General features: G+C 40.8%; 1 protein-coding gene across 5 annotated transcripts in view; it reads right to left on the bottom strand.

The window, feature by feature from the left end:
- Nucleotides 1-17,604, bottom strand: part of RAPGEF5 (Rap guanine nucleotide exchange factor 5) — a 129,253-nt gene that overhangs the window by 17,785 nt on the left and 93,864 nt on the right. For all 5 annotated transcript variants that reach the window (XM_035128733.3, XM_060280726.2, XM_060280727.2 and 2 more), the window contains 9 exons: nucleotides 10,665-10,743; nucleotides 10,365-10,509; nucleotides 8,714-8,811; nucleotides 7,825-7,855; nucleotides 6,964-7,042; nucleotides 4,301-4,450; nucleotides 3,037-3,134; nucleotides 975-1,097; nucleotides 209-387 (listed from right to left, as the gene is read on the bottom strand). In XM_035128733.3, coding sequence (XP_034984624.1) covers nucleotides 209-387; nucleotides 975-1,097; nucleotides 3,037-3,134; nucleotides 4,301-4,450; nucleotides 6,964-7,042; nucleotides 7,825-7,855; nucleotides 8,714-8,811; nucleotides 10,365-10,509; nucleotides 10,665-10,743 — 982 coding nt within the window. The remainder of the gene's footprint in view (nucleotides 1-208; nucleotides 388-974; nucleotides 1,098-3,036; nucleotides 3,135-4,300; nucleotides 4,451-6,963; nucleotides 7,043-7,824; nucleotides 7,856-8,713; nucleotides 8,812-10,364; nucleotides 10,510-10,664; nucleotides 10,744-17,604) is intronic.

The raw sequence follows: 17,604 nt of genomic DNA, 5'->3' as shown, positions 1-17,604 counted from the left end.
GGCTACCTACCTGTAACTATTATTAGTGTGTGTGTGTGTTTTAAGACAAAATAGTCTGTCCTTGCCTCGTGTAGTATTTTATATGCACATCACAAAGTACTAGTCAAATTCATGGCACAGCAACACACCTTTCTATCATTTCATTATCCTTAAGTACAGTTTTAAAAGACTGAATGTGAATTCAACATTCGCATTGGTTGAAACTTACTGAGAAGCAATTTTAATGAACTTTTTCACTAGCTGTACACGTTTACAGAGCTGGTTGCAAAGGAGTATTTCTGTAGCAACCCAGAGTTGAACTTCATTGCATCTTTGAAGCAGAAGACTTAGATTCACAGTGTTTTCCCCATTGCCCTTTCTGCTGAAGGTGAAGTATATCAGCTCTTGCTGGAAGACAGTTAAAAGAGTAATTAGGCTTTTAAAAAATGCAAATGAGAATTTAACCATTCTGAAAAGTGTAACTGTTGATACTTGGCCAGACAACTCCTTTTAATAATTTATGAACGAACCTCAAGCAGTGCAGAAAGAGTCCAGAATTTCAAGTAATCTTGTGAGATTTTCAGCAATTATCCTCCTGGACATAGTTGTGAAAAATGCAAGAACGCTTTGTTTCCAACTTGGCATCCGCTAATTGCTGCTATAGGTTTCAGTCTGAGAACTAATGACAGCCTGATGAACTCTGTTCTTTTTAGTTCCTCAAAGTCTCAAGTAATTTAGATTTTAAAAATTAATTTGGGTGGCAGCAAAAATTAGCTCCATTAAGCAATGAGAGACACTTTGCATTTTACTTATGGGCATTAATTTTGGTTCAAAGTTTAACACATTTGTATCTGCCCTTGTATTGGTCACAGAAAGTTGCATACTATGAGATCCCCAGAAGAAGGCATTACATGAGCAAACATATGGTTGAAAACAGCACAAACTGGAGAACTGAGCACTGATTACAGCAAGCATTTTCATCCATTGCACCTTACCTCATGAACCAAGTTGAAGAGACTCCAGTCAAAATTTGTTAATTCCAAAGCAAGGTCCCATGTGTTAATTCCCAGAATTCTCACTGACCTTTGCTGGGCTTCCTCATTTTCAGCAAAAGGGTTCTAAATCAATAACAGACAGAAATAGTTCCTGAACAAGCATACATAATTGAAATCCTGACCATAAAGCAATGTTTTTTCAGTACCTTTTCTAAACTGTTTGCCTTGAAAGAATAATGGGCTCTAAGACTGAATTAGCTTTCGATACTAAGGAGATCAATGCATTCTTATTGCATTAGGCAACTCTACCACTCTTAACTGCCTACCTAGCAGTTTGAAAGCATGTCAAAATGCAAGTAGATAAATAGGTACCACTACAGCGGGAAGGTAAATGGCATTTCCGTGTGCTGCTCTGGTTTGCCAGAAGCGGCTTTGTCATGCTGGTCACATGACCTGAAAGCTGTATGCCAGCTCCCCCGGCCAATAACGCGAGATGAGCACCGCAACCCCAGAGTCAGTCACGACTGGACCTAATGGTTAGGGGTCCCTTTACCTTTACCACTCTTAAGAATCAATTACACACACAACCAAAACACATCACAGAAAACCATAAGCCCAGTTCAGGCATAAAGCTTGTGCAGAAAATACAAACACGGGTAAGTGACATCAGGCCACACATATTGTGCCCTCTCTGTTTCCCCATGTTGAATAAGGAACATCTGAAGGGGACTTCTACTCATGCTCATCTGAATGCTCATGGAAACCTCAATGTGATCAGACACAGTGTTTCCAGGGAAACCCAGCTAGATGGGCGGGGTAAAAATATATGCTTTTTATATATGCTGTAAACCGCCAGATGCACAAGGTATAAATAATGAAATTATTGTTATTATGGTTGTTGTTGTTGTTATTGTGGCTATTATTATTATTATGCTAATGAATTTTCATGAGGATTAAAAAATAATCCCAAATTGCTTCAAAATGTGGAGAGCTGAATTTAAAAATGGAAAAATTAGAAACCGAGAGAACATAAATGGACAGATCCTGTTATTCCTGATAACGCCTGAAACCAACATCTCAAATGTGTTTGGCTATGAACTAAATTTCTACACCAGCGAGGTTTATGTTCCAAGTAAAATGTTTTACAGTATTATGTTCAACAGAAAACAAATGCATTATATTTTATAGTACAAGTGCCAAACATGGTTCCATACATGATAATAGAGTTCATTTTAAAAAATTCTATGATGAAAAATGATTGATTCTAGACACACTGGACAAGAAGACATTTTTAAAGAAGAAAATGAAACAGCTGTCTCTTAAAGGTGAGATTGGCTGCCACTTGTGCACATTTAGATTGCTTCCATTTTTCCAAAGCAAGTAAAACCAAAGCTGTTATCTATTAGTTCTTAAGCTGATATGACACCAAACTCCTAGCAGCTATACACAGCGTATGAGTGATATTTTCTTCTAAGACAAAGGCTTGTACACAACACCAAAGTGGTTAGTATCAATGCCCTCTCCCTCAATGAGAAATGCCAGTTTCCATTTGACTGAATTACCCGTCTTAAGATGCATGTAGTGCAGGTGTCACTTAAAACAAAATTCACAGCATAGATAAAACATATCTCTATAAAGCTTTGGTAAAAATAATTAATTTCCTGGCTGTAAAGGTTGTATAAAAATATTACTGAGACGCGAAGTCCACGGGATTTAACTGTGCAATTTAAACACCTTTTACAGCCATACAAAGAAAACACATTAGATGAAGCCAGGACATTAGACAGAGCCTCATTTGGCTGTTTACTACCTTCTCAAGACTCTCAGCTGATGTAGACTCAAGGTTTCACCACCAGCTGTTTCCTCTCTCTCCCTTCCAAGGCTTTATTCTAGTCCAATGAAGAGTTCTGGGGAACTCAAAAGCTTGCACATTATTTCGGGACATTTTGGTTGGCCTAATAAAGGTACCTAGCATGGCTTTTAGTACAACCTTAAAATTCACAGCTACTTTGGGTATTGAGGGAAACCAGAAGATTTTGGAACCCTGTACACACAACCTTACCAGAGTATCTGTCAGATTCTTCCGAAATACGAACATACGAGACGACGATTCAAGGGATTTGGAGATTGCCAGGTCATTTGGTTGTAATTCATGCTTTTCTTTAGTATAGAAGAAAAACAGAAATATTGACATATTTTGCAGAACAAAATGCATTCTTACAGTCAGAATTCACTGTATCGATAGTAAGTACATATATGCTTCTTATAGTTTCTGAAACCACTAAGAATAGTTTCTCTAGGAATTTATCTATCAGACCAATCTTATTCACTTACTACTACTCCCCTACTGGCAGATGATAAATGAATCTCCCATTGCGCCTGTTACTTTCAGGTGTGTCTCCTGTCTTTACATTCCTGAACTGAATGGGTGTAACAGCTCTTGACCTAAAACAGAGAAGTCTATATGTGTTGGGCACACACATGTACATCAGAGGAGCACCCTTGAATCTATACTGTGTAATAAATCCACTCAGTCGCCTCTTGATAAACCCCATCACATTTCCAGTTAACCATTTTCTATGCATTTTCCTCATATAATACTATGATGTAACAAAATTAAACGTATTTCCAGGGACTCTAAAATCCTACTGTAAAACACCAAAGCCAGGCTGGTCAAACAGATCAACAGCAGTAGCCTATCCTCCCCCCCCAAAGGGGCAGGTAATCTGACCTTGGTTTGTTTGTTTTTTAAAAAAAGAATTAAATATGAAAAGTTATTTCTCACAATGATGTGTGGACTCTAGGCAGGGGTCTTTTAAAACTGGGGGGGGAGAACCCCATTACTTACATTGTCTTACAAAATACATTTGTAATACAGATACATTTTTTCCAGAAGTCATATTTTTCCGTTTCCTCCCCCTTCTTTCCTCCATGTACAAATACACCTCAGCTAGTCCAAAGGGGAAATATCTCTTTCAGTCACTTCCCTTTTTACAGTTACCTCTCAGGTTAGTTTAAATTATGAACTGGGAGATTTATCTCTTAATGGCAAACCTTATAACATGTTTCTGAACACGAGAACACTCCTTTGCAATCCAGACCCGATGTGGAAATGCATTATCCAACAGTACCAAAGAATTAGCAGTTGCCATGGAAACTCCTCTCTGCTAAGTAGCTTCTTATTGTAACTATGGTCATCCAGCTGTGGACCCATAGGGGAACAGCCCTATCCTTGCACTAGAAAGTGCCATCCCTCTCTTTATAGATAAGATACAGAAAATGAAGGAGAATAAAACTGGGTCTACTGATAGCTGAAAATAATTTACCCCCAGAGAATGAAAGAGCCACCAGAGCCAAGTCTTCCTGCGAATGCTGGAGCTTTTCAGCTACAATTTTCAAGATCTCTTGAGCTGAAGTGGATACTTTAGTTTTTACGCTGACATAAGAATGTTCTGTTATATACACACGACAAAAAACTGTGAAAAGAGAGAAAATCAATCAATCAACAGACAGAAGCAGATTTCACTGAAGGGTGCAACATCTCCAAATTGCTGGGATGCTTTGGTTAACATCTGGTTTGACAGCCATTCCTCGACAGCTGCAGCCACAGCTGCTGCTACATGGACCTACAGGCACAATTCCTCTTCCTAGAAAAATGCAAGGACAAAAAAACCCAACACTGCTTCCAGACCAAAACCAAGTCACAATTTGCATGTGTGTAAAATCCTATACTGGCAATAAAGGTGACCCCTGGATGGTAAAGTCCAGTCAAATACAACTATGGGGTGCTGTGTTCATCTCGCTTTTCAGGCTGAGGGAGCCGGTGTTTGTCTACAGCTTTCCGGATCATGTGGCCAGCACGACTAAACCACTTCTGGTGCAACGGGACACCATGACATGAGCCAAAGTGCATGGAAATTCCATTTACCTTCCCACCGCAGCAGTACCTATTTATCTACCGTACTTGCACTGGCGTGCTTTCAAACTGCTAGGTCGGCAGGAGCTGGGACAGAGTAACAGGTGCTCACCCTGTTGCACAGATTCAAACCGCAGACCTTCCGATCAGCAAGCCCAAGAGGCTCATTGGTTTCACAGAGCCACCGTTCTGGTTTCCGTCACTGGTTTCCACCACAGCATTCTGTTTCGCCAGAAGCAGTTTAGTGATGCTGGCAACATGACCCAGAAAGCTGTCTGTGGACAAATGCTGGCTCTCTTGGCCTGAAGCGAGATGAGCGCCATACCCCAGTCACCTTTGATTGGACTTAACTGTCCCAGGGGTCCTGTACTTTTTTCTTTTTCTTTCTTTCTTTCTTACTGGCAATAAACCTGACCAGCACAATATTTAGTTCTTCATGCAAAGGACACTGTTTTTCAGAGGATAGCAATGCTGGGGAAACATTGCCCATTAGCTATTACAATACCCATTCTCCCCTTAACGGGGTCATTTTATTTTTTATAAATCAGCTTGGGGGAGGGTTGGGGGGGGCTAGAAAAAAGTACTCTAGCCAATGAATGAATTCATAGCAATGACTGGCATTTAGGGAAGCAGATCTGGCCCATTATTAGACAAAGAGGAAGCTAGAGTGAATACCAATTATTTATCTTGGTTTGTTTTTAAGCAACTTAAGTCGGTATTAAGTTGGTGGAGATTGTGATTGGTACACTATAGAAAACCATTCAGATATCCAGAATCTTAGTGTAGCTGTGACTGGGGAGCAGTGCATCAAATCAAAAACAAAAGATAGTAGCAAAAACTAAGGCTCCTGATCTTTCTAACTCAGGTCAAAAACAGTTTTAAAAAATGCTGTTGATGCCAATGTAGATACCACCAATCATTACCAAACTACAGTAGGCAGGACCATAGATGAGTGTGTGTGGGTTACCTGAAAAGTGTTGTTATACTCATTTTGCTGACAGGAGTGGGATGGATATATATGCTACGTGTAGTCTAATATTGTTAAGCTACCCAGGGAGGTATGAAGTGCAGGGGGATGGGTATGAAGTTTATTGTAGCAGCAGTGCAACTGATTAAGGGTTGGGGGGGAAGATGAAATTAGCCAGACGAAGAACTGAGGTTTTTAGCAATAAGCCAAAAGCAGTTATCTGGGCGCCAAATCCACCACTAAATGGAGAGCAGGCCTACCAACTTTTTCAGAGGTCAGGTTTAGCTACCCAGGCTGTGTAACCACTCAGTCAATTCCTGCAGACACCCATGCTGATGAGGGTTGTCCTATCAGCCCCAGTCAACATCGTTAATGGTCAGGAATGATGGGACATTAGGAGGGCCACAGGCTACCCAAGCAATCATGTTAAAGGCCAAACATATAATGTGGCAACTCAGGTTTCATCTTTACCTGAGTTAATACTAAACTCTTAAGGCATTTCACCTGAAAGGCTGAAATCTAGATACATGAAATGATCCCAATATCCAATTTATTTTTCAAACTATTATATATTTGCACCTCCATCATGTGATTTTTTAAAATCCTTATCATAGATGCTGGGAGAAAATTTAATGTAGCAGTTGACACTTTACATTTTCATAGGAAGAGAGCCATATTTGACAAAAGACTAAACACTATTTTCACTGCATTGGATGCTTCTCAACTCATAGCTCTATGAGAACAGCCAGCCAGTGTAGTGTGGTGGTTAAGAGTGGTAGACTTGTAATCTGGTGAACCGGGTTCGTGTCTCTGCTCCTCCACATGCAGCTACTGGGTAACCTTGGGCTAGTCACACTTCTTTGAAGTCTCTCAACCCCACTCACCTCATAGAGTGTTTGTTGTGGGGGAGGAAGGGAAAGGAGAATGTTAGCTGCTTTGAGACTCCTTTGGGTAGTGATAAAGCGGGATATCAAATAAAAACTCTTCTTCTTTTGAGTGGTTTTACTTTTGTCACTGAAAAAGGTTCTTTATTTCCAACATATATGCAGAAATATAGTAAAATGACATCCTCCTTGTTTCCTTTGCTCCTCATCCATTATGCTTACCTTCCTCTGTTTCATTCACAGTCCCTCTGTTCTGGAGCCAGTTCTCCTTGAGACTGAACTGATGTAAAATGGCTTTATGCTATGAGGGAGGGAGGTGGAAGAAAAGAACAATGAACGAAATGCAATTATTGAAACACTGAAAATAAATCTGACCGCAAATGTTTGGGCGGTTTAAAAAAAAGAAAGGAAAAGGAACAGGAAACCCACCCACCCTGTTTGGGCTAAATAAACTGGGAGCTGTCATTCTGGACAAGAGGAAGTAGTACAAATTTGAAAGAATACTGAGAATAACTGCAAGAAGGTTTTTTAATAAATTTCAGCACCATCTTATTTTCTGCTTTCTATGCTTCCACTGTCATATTTTGAAGAGTATTATACCCCTAAGCTTTAATATAGTGAATTTCTTGACCACAACATCACATTTCCACAGCAACACAGTCTGGCCTAAATTTTTGGGTAACATTTTCATCTCTCTCTCTGTCTCCGACACACGCTACACAACAAACAGCCTCTATTCCAACAGAGCCCCCTGACATTTGCAATCAGTATCTCTTTCAGATTTGCTTGCTGAAATCTGCTCCGTTTCAGAGCTGTCTAACTTGAAGCAGGCAAGGACATGCTGACTGGCTTTTGCTGAATTCTGGCATCTCAGAACAGACTAGTTAAACACTAATAATGCCAGAGCGACCTTAGCTTAGCTTGCATGGCTAGAAGCAGAGGTGAACTGTCAAGAACAAATGCTTTTAGCAATGCTACCTGTACAGGAGAGCGTATTTAATGGCCATTTGCCATTATTGATTGAAAGAACTAGACAGTTAAAAGAAAGAAATGTATACACTAGTAACCAATTACATGCATTACCTTTCTGTGAGGTGAATATTCATCTACAGTGCTGAAACAAAAAGACAATACATTAGTCTCTCTATTCAAAAACTAACTGTTGATATTATCCAGATCTTTGCCGTTAACAAGAGCAAAGAGAAGAGGGCATTAAAAGCTATGCCCAAGGAACAAGTGTAGCATTACCTGGAAATAAGTCCTACTGAATTCAATAGGACCTGTGCAGATATGATCTTGCAGTTTATTGAGAAGGCATGATGCTACAGTTGACCTCAACTGTATGTAATGCAAAAGTGCTTGTCATTAACTAGCACCTTGTTCCATATGACAAGAAATAATTTTACAAGATTAAAGTGCTTATTTTCCTATGGAAATTTTCTTACAAAACTGCAGATCTTAACATTGCACACCTAAAAGCCAAATGGATCAGCATTCAGTGCTTCGGTGGCAGACCAGAGCAGAAAAATCTTCACTCTGGTCCACTGCTGGCTGTGCCTGAGTTTGGGACAGCAGTTAGCCAAAGAGCACAGTGAGTGGGTGTGCAATGAGTTCTGTTGTCTAAATTCTTAAATACAATTCCATCCCTACTGCAAATATGAAAGACATGTTAATGTAACACCTAGCTACAAATCTTCTGTTTACAATACAAGTCATAGTAGAACGATGAATTAGTGTGACGGAATCAGAATTACTCTATTTCTGCTAACGCTGTATGTGTCAAACATGTCGTATCAAATTATTCCTTTGTAGTTGTAGAAAGGCAGAGCTTGCCTGAACAAATATTAAACGCATGGAATGACACGTACGCTGCTTCTGGCCTCACTTCATTCAAGTAACAAAAGCATAAATTGTCAACTGAAAACTAATTATAACTCTGCAAAAGGTCTTAAAAAGCAAAGCAACAACTTACTGACGGCGATGCATTCCCAGCAATTTTTGAAATTCTTTCAGGTCTTTCTCAAGCACAGGATATTCGTAGACATCGTCTAACACATTCCTGTATATTGTCTTGAAAGCAAGGAGTGGTTGAGAGAGAGGGGGGTGGGAAACACAGAGAGAATCAATCAATCAAATTGATCTGATGGCTAAAGTACAAAACATCGTACCACCCCTTTCAGGAAATCAGTTGTTAGCTTGTTAAAGCAAAACTGCACAAATGCTTTCAAGCTAAAATCTCTCAGCGCATAATTTGTTTAAAACACATCCACCAGTTGACGATAGCTGATGCCTTAAGAGGCAGTCTCCGTACCCTTCCTAAGTAACGGTGTTAAAAGTGTCAACTCTCATTAGTCAGTGCAAACATTCTAAAGTGACATTTCAGGATGTTACTTAAAGCCTGCCACAAGCTTCTAAGCATCTCTCGCCTCGGCGTCATACTAGATTCATCACACCTCTGCCGCCCAACCATCGAAAGTACAACAGCAATACTAACAAATAGTAGACTGTACTTATACTGTCTTGAATGTAGTAATGAATTTCAAATCTCAGGATCTTATCTCTTTATATTTATAAGCCTTTAATAAAAGAAAAGAAAACAACAATAGAAACATAGGAAGCTGCCTTGTACTGAGTCAGGCTATTGAACCATCCGAGCTGGTATTGTGTACATAGATTTGCAGTGCTTCTCCAGGATTCTCACCCAGCTCTGAACCTGGGATCTTCTGTGTGCAAAGCAGATGACCTACAGTCCTTTTCAATGTTAGGTTTGAGGTTCTGGGCTTGTTTTAGCATAAAGTTCTGGGCAGCTCCAGCTCAGCAGGAGTCTTGGTCACTCTCTCACACTCTCCCTTACTACAATGGGCATACAGGTGGTTCTTTTTCAAAAGAAAGAGTCTTCCCCCACGTAGCCTTGTCTTAACTCCTTTAATCATGTCACCCCAACAATGGGATGATCCGTTTTATTTGAATGGTGGTACACTTGTCATAAATGCCACTAATGCGTCAATAATGCTTGACACACTTACAAAACTTATAAAAGATCACAAAAATAGACCACCTCATGCATTCGGATCAAATAAGCTGCAGATCTTAGTCATGATAGATTCCCTTTAATATCAACTCTCCAACAGAGAGAATTGTGCTAGAGTCAAATGGTAGTCATGAGGCAGAGTGATGATTATGATCTTAGAAAAGTAGTGATGAACCTTAGTGGCAAATTGGCCACAAATCAAGTCCATAGTTTGAGGTGGTAGCAATCAAGTGAAGTGCACACTTCAGTATTGTACAGCTTTACCCCAGTGCCTTGGTAGATTTATCTTTCCAGGCTTCTCCATTATGCAGCAAGGCAACATGGGGTAGGCAGACAGAAGTGGGGGACTGACTAGGCAAATTCACCTGCTGTGGGTAAAGATGCATCATAAATCCCACAATGCATGCCATGCCACACATGGAAAAGGTCCACCAACCATGCTCAGAGAGAGAACAATGCCCTTAGATTATTAGTATGTATTTGTAAAGTTGTCTTTGCATTTAACAAGTTCACTTCCCATCTGTTTCTCAATTTACAAGCATATATCAATGACATTATCATATAGTGCTGAAATGCAGCTGTGTGGACATACCTTCAGAAATTGCTTTAGATGCTCGTCTTCATGTAACCAGTCTTTGTAAAGTGAAGTCCACTGAGACACCAAGTGCAATACTTTTCGTTTTCTGCAAGAAACATCTATAATTTCTTCCTTCCCTTGATGGTTTTTAGCGCAATAAGTATACCAAGTTAAGGAACCCACAAACCAAGGAAACATTAAATCTCAGATTTAAGAAATGAAGAAGGTTCATTTGGTCCTCCTCCATGACTCATATTTAAAAGCTAATGTAAAGTGGGTTAGGGAATATTAAATTAATGCACCAGTGAAGGATATTGCCTTAGCAGAGCTTGACACAAATCATCTGTTGTCATGAAGACTGTATATGTGAGAAGGAAGTCATCTAGAAGAGTCTCTGCAAAGAAAGTTGAAAAAACACACCACCTTTTTTAAAAAAATCACAGTACAACTAAAAGGTTGGGTAGGCATGATATCATAGCTAATACTCAAAACATGACCAGAATAAAGTGGCAATAAGTATGGAAGATCACTCAGTATCGAGAACACTGTGTTCCCAAGCTCATCCCAAATCACTGAACTGGATCACTGATTAGTTTGGTAAAGACTCATAAACCAAAAGGGTTCTGGGTTAGAATTGTGGTCCATCAGTGGGGGAACATGTCTCATTTCTGTTTCTTACACCTCCACCCCTATACCAGGGGATATGTATGCCCAGGGGTTAGAAATAATCACAATTATACAATGCTATAACCCAAATCAAACACCCAAAAGTTGAATTGTTTGACATATTCAGTCTGTGGTTCTTATTTGTGAAGCTTGGAATACCCAAAATGTAGACAGTAAAAGGACAAATAATTCGCAACTCGTGTCTTTAAAAGAAAGTGAAATTTATTATAGGAACATTTGTAGCATCCAACATATATAAAGTAACTATGTACACAGACTGCATGAATAAAAATATATTTCTCATTGGAAGATCACCAACCAGGGCTCAGTCACCAAATCCCTACCAAATGCACTATAGACGTTGGTGGGAAAAGGACAGAAAGGCATTTCTTACAACATATTAAAACCTGAGTGAAATCCTATAGGAGATGGTACCCAGCTGTTAGGGCTTTATCGATATACTGTGAAGGACACAGAAATATTAAAGTTTGCTTTCTAATGGCAATTAGTGGCTTTTATATGATCCCAAATTGGAAAAATAACTGAACTTGCCCTTTAGTATCCTCAACATTTCTGTGACTTCACAGTGCAGGTATTTGCATTTAACTAGTTAAAAGTCAGGCAATTCATCAGTTGAAGCCCTAAGATAAAGGGTTTAATAGGCTTGTGACTGATATTTGATTTACTGCTGTGAAGCAGGTACTTGGGTATGGTCAATGAATAATCAAAATGAAATCAAATGCAATTTTCAAACGCTAGTGCGATTAATACCTGAAATATGGAAACATCTTCTATATATAATGCCAAACTTTAGAAATCATTTTGCATTGTCTTTTTACCAGCTGAAATGTTAAAAAAAGAGAGATAATAGGCAAAACATCCAAAGCTTCAATTATTCTGGCAGCCTCTTGAATCCCACTGATTTCAAAGCAGAGTTTTCTAGTTGAAAGAATCAAAAGCCAATCATGCTTTAGATAGAAGAGCTCCATGTTAGAAGCATGAAACTCCATGGGTCCAATTTCTGCATCATTTGCACATTCCCATTTTCACTGAACTCTACATGCATGCGTGAAAATGACTGGATAATAAGACCTCAGGAGGTTTAACATTCAGGATTTCCTAATCACCATTCTAAAAGACAAGGGAATGTTCTCTTCCAATGAATGGGAGCAACCCTCAGAAGGTAACAAGAATGCTGATTGTAAATGGCTCTCACGGAAAGGCAGGGAGAGACATCTCCAGTAGTCCCTATTGCAGAGAAAGCATGCTCCTCTTATAGTCATCTCAACCTATTCCTTTTGTGCAGGCCCAGCTTATCTCCAAATGTTTCCCAGTGCCCAGGGCCGGCCCTACGTGCAGGCTGGGTTGCGCAGGGCACCATGGCGCCGGCCCACCAGGAGGGCGACGTGCGCTGCGTCCACCCGCTGGCCGGCCGGTCCACCACGCAGCTGCACCCACGGCACCCGCGCTGTGCTTGCCTGCCTGCCCGCCCGCTGTGCAGCAGCTCCTGTGGCAGCCGCACTGGGAAACGGGGCGGGAGGGCGCCAGAAGGATCCGGCGCACCACGGCGCCAGGGGCGCTTAAGACGGCCCTGCCAGTGCCTACCAAATCCAACCCCCACTAACTGGCATCATTGTCTCATCCACTCAGTGAGACTACACAGCTGTGCCATTCTAGTTGGCACTGCATGTGGAACCAGCAGCATCCCTGAGAAAGCCATCTTTAAATATACAACCCAGAAGCCTATATTTTGCTTCCAGAATATCACAACTACATTACCCAGTGTCATTGGTGCCAGCTTGCACCATAACCGATGTCTTTTCCCCAACCTGGCTATCTAGCTGAGAGGTGACACCCACAACTTTCTCATCAAGCAGGCAAATCCTGTGGTCTGCAAACCCATCACATACCCAGCTTCCTGTGTCCCTAAAGACATAATTGCTCACTACCAGCTTTTCTCAACCTTCTGGAGGAGTATCCTTGGCATGAGAGGACAACTACCCATCACACAAGGAATGAGTCCCTTCTTAAGAATCACTTCCTCCTTCTCTCAGAGTGATGACCTTCTTCCCCAAGACACTCATTCTCCATATGAGGGAAGCTATCATCCTGGAAGTGGGACACACCAAAATGCAGTATCCCCAAAGGCAGCATGCACTAATCTCTCTGTTTCTCCAGGTCAACCACTTTGGCGTCAAAGAAAAATCATGTTCCCTAGGAGCCAGGAGCTCATTTACTAATCTCTCAATCCATGCAAAACAATTAAAAACAAACTGTGTTTGGATTTAGTAAATTATTTTATACTATTCGATGAAAAGATTCTAGTATATTATGAAGTTATTTCTCTACTGTCTAGTCTGCACTCTTTTGTCCCTATATAAATGGTTAGTTTTGCCATTATGGCCAAATCCCACATTTTATGTAAGTAATATTTAAAGGATAATTAATTCTAAAACTTGCAATTATTTGCATAGCGTGTTTTGGCAGCAGAAATCCTGTAATACACTAATTTCTTATGTTTTTGACTTACTAATCTCTTAATGTAATTCAAAATAAAAATAAATAGATAGACTATCCTAATATCTTTTCTCCTATAAGCTTACTTTTTGTCCCACAGCTTTGAGCCAGTTTTAAGTTGTGCAGTTTTTTGTTTATGGAGCCTATTGTCTTCACAAATGTAACAAATACACTCTTTCAATGTAAAACGGTGAACACAACTTGTAAGCTAAAGGGCATTATCTATTCTCCTCTCTACTCTTTGAAGGGCAACATGAACAGAGATTTTCACAATTTGTTTCTTTGTAAACTTGTTTAAAGAATCAACTACCTCATTTCCTGCAATACCACTCCCATAGTTCATTCTTAACATACAATGGTTAAGAGAGCCATTGAAATCGGAAACAGATTTACAGATCAGGCTCAGTTTGTATCTGTGTAGATGATGCAAGCATTCCTACAAAATTTAGATCACACAGGTATTTATTCACAAAAAACGATTGTAAAGAGCAACTTCACACTTGTGCATTCCCATTAAAGCCACAAAAACGACAGCTACGGATGAAAATAAAATTTTGGAATACCTAGAAGTGCTTTCAGAAAATTAAAGAGCCCTATATTTTATTCCCAGACATAACACAGGCTGCCTGCTAACTGCATTCAAGCCACACTTCCTCCATTCAGCCTCTTGCCTAGCTGCAGCAAATTTCCATCTTAGTGACAGTTAAGCAGCTTTTTGGAGCCAATGGTCTGGCTCGCACATTGTGCTAAGTCAAAGCATGGCTTAGCATGAATGTGTAACCACGAGGGTTCTGATGGGAGATTGTAGCTGCTTTGCACCACCCTGGTTGTTCTGCTGCTGTCTGAACCTGGGCTTGCAATTTAGCTTTCTCCAAACTCCAAGCTGCGACCTATGGCCTCCAGCTTGTAGTTTGTCCAGTGAGAGCTAAACTGGTCGCTGATAACCTCAGTTACCAGGATACCAGAGTTACCAAGAATCAGAATTGTCTGCAAGAGCGTTTCCTGACGTATTTATGCTAGTCTGGACTAGCGCCATCGCCGGCACCCGCCCCTCCGGGAGGCGCGCCATGCCCCCGGGTTGCGCGCCCCGCCCCCCCGGTGCCGGAGCATGAAGCTCTGCCACTGTTTGTATTGTTTTGAAGCATTACGCATATTTAGAAAGTTATGTTTTGTAGGAGAGCAGACATGTTGCCTGGGACACGGGTGGAACTGTGGGTTAAATCACAGAGCCTAGGGCTTGCCGATCTGAAGGACAGCGGTTCGAATCCCCATGACGGAGTGAGCTCCCGTTGCTTGGTCCCAGCTTCTCCCCAGGCTGCTGATCTAGGTTGGATTTGGGAAATTGTGATGTTTTACTATGCACTTTACTTCCATTGTTTCTTCTGTTTTTGGAAGATGGCCAAAATCACCTTGAACCCACCTTCTTGTATAAATATATAAATAAGGACCCAGGTGGCGCTGTGGGTTAAAACACTGAGCCTAGGGCTTGCTGATCAGAAAGTCGGTGGTTTGAATCCCTGTGACGGAGTGAGCTCCCGTTGCTTGGTCCCAGCTCCTGCCAACCTAGCTGTTCGAAAGCACGTCAAAATGCAAGTAGATAAATAGGAACTGCTACAGCAGGAAGGTAAACGGCATTTCCATGTGCTGCTCTGGTTTCCCAGAAGCGGCTTTGTCATGCTGGTCACATGACCTGGAAGCTGTACGCCGGCTCTCTCTGCCAATAACGTGAGATGAGCGCCGCAACCCCAGAGTCGGTCATGACTGGACCTAATGGTCAGGGGTCCCTTTACCTAGACATGTTGCCAGAAAATCCCCTCGAAAGGAATATATCAAGTAGCAGCTTGCATATCATAATTCATCACCCATATCACATTGTCCCTTAGAATATTTCCTCAGTATGTTTTCTGTGTAAAATTAAAAGCTCAAAACATCTGACCTCTCAAAATAGTGTACAAATAACATACTTTATGAACACTAGGCAGTAAATGAAATAATTTGAAGTAAATAATGTCTAATTACTGAATTGCAATAATGTGGAGTAGCAGCCTAGACTAAAGCTCACTAAACCATTTCTCAATTAGTTTCAATTCCCTGAGAAGTATTTCAACACTTGACATGTTAGGGTACTATTACACGACCAGTAAACTGGTCTATCTTGATGAGCAATTTGCCTTTCTGGAAGTATCATAAGCTATTATAATTGTATTTTAATATCTACTCATAAATAATTTTTATAATCATGAAAATAGATACATCCGCTATACCACAATGAACAAACAAAAAGCAGTGTATCTAGAATTACATAGCTCAAAATCATTTGCTACCAAAGAAATAAATAATTTCTTACCACAATATCACTGTAGAACAGTTTATCTGGAAGGGGATGACAGAGAGGAGATAATTCATTGCTCTATAGACTATGGCTTCCCTCCCTTCTTACAGACCACTTTTCCTGAACTGTTCATAGTGGCACTCGAGGTACCAAATCTGGAGTTTAGCTGTCATGCCCATGAGGAAGATATGTGACTTCCAGCTTCAGATGACGTATAGAACAAAGGAAGCATGGGACATTTGTACACAGTAGCACAGTGGTCACCAACTGTTTTGGGCCCATGAGTATATTGCTCTGGTATCCTCTAGGTTAGATTCCTGCAATGCCTTATATGTAGGGCTGCCTCTGAATACGGTTTGGAAACTCCAGCTGGTGCAGAATTCCGAGGCCAGGTTGCTCACTGGGACAAAGACAGTTTGAGCACATTACACTGATCCTGGCACAACTGCACAGGCTGCCAATTTGTTTCCGGGCCCAATTCAATGTAACATTTTTTACCTATAAAGCCTTAAATGGCTCAAGACTTAAATACCTCGCTCTCCCCATATGAATCGACCCGGACACTGCGATCCTGAAATGGCTGGAGGGTGGCAACATGGGAGCGGACCTTTTCTGCAGTGGTTTCCCATTTGTGGAATGCTCTCCCCATGGAGACTCGCCTGGGGCCTTCATCGTCATCATAGTGCAGTCGTACCTTGGATCCCAAACGCCTTGTGAGGCGAATGTTTTGGCTCCCGAATGCCACAAACCCAGAAGTGAGTGTTCCGCGGCTTCCGCAGCCAATCAGAAGCCGCACCTTGGTTTCCGAAAGTTTTGGAAGTCGAACAGACTTCCGGAACGGATTCTTTTTGACTTCCGAGGTACCGTTGTATTTTGAAAATATATTCATTACATATCTTTAACAGCCAGGCCAAATCATTTCTCTTCAAACAGGCACTTGGCTGATTAACATTCTATGGCCTGTGGAAGGGGCGCTACTGGTTCATTTTACTTTTGCTGCTCTTTTATTATGTATTTTATGTTTTTAATTTGTATTTTTATCTTATGAACTGCCCTGTGATCTTCAGGGTGGTATACAAATTTAACTTAATATTAACAATAACAACAATACAAACCACAAAAACAGTTGGGGGCCCTACATGCATACGTCCCTAGCGCTCTCTCTCTCTCTCTCTCTCTCTCTCTCTCTCTCTCTCTCTCTGCAGTGATGAGTGGGGGGGGGCAGGACACATTTTATTGGCTAAGTCAGGCTTCTTTCATGCCCAGTTTAAGTTGGGTGTGTGTGGCAAGAGCGGGTCCATGAAAGCACATGATGTGCTTACAGGCATCACAGAAACATGTGAACAAACTGAATTTTAAAGGCACTACAGATAATTATAATGAAAATTCAGAAGAAGAAAACACATTAACACAAACTATATGTAGCCATCCAAAAATTGGCATATTAATCTATCATCAGAACCCTCTTTTACAATCAATAATTGAAAAAAAGAATGCCTGAACCTTAAGATATTGGGGTATTCTCTGGAACATTACTGTGCGAAAGATTAAGGACGTTTGCTGTGGTCCATAAGAAGTTTTCTTCTAAAACAGAGATTCTGCCAATGCAATTTGTTTCACAGCCAAAGTTGATTACCATAACTGGAGTTGAGGCAGCAATGATTTCGCTGTCGATGTGTAGCTTATCTAACTCATTTTCATTATCTGGAACGCTGTGTTCTGCAATATAACTTGAAGGGG

Source organism: Zootoca vivipara, chromosome 11 (assembly GCF_965207765.1).
Source record: "Zootoca vivipara chromosome 11, rZooViv2.hap1.1, whole genome shotgun sequence".
NCBI lineage: Eukaryota > Metazoa > Chordata > Lepidosauria > Squamata > Lacertidae > Zootoca > Zootoca vivipara.
The sequence above is the reverse complement of the archived record's forward strand: the minus strand, read 5'-3'. Positions and strand labels throughout refer to the sequence as shown.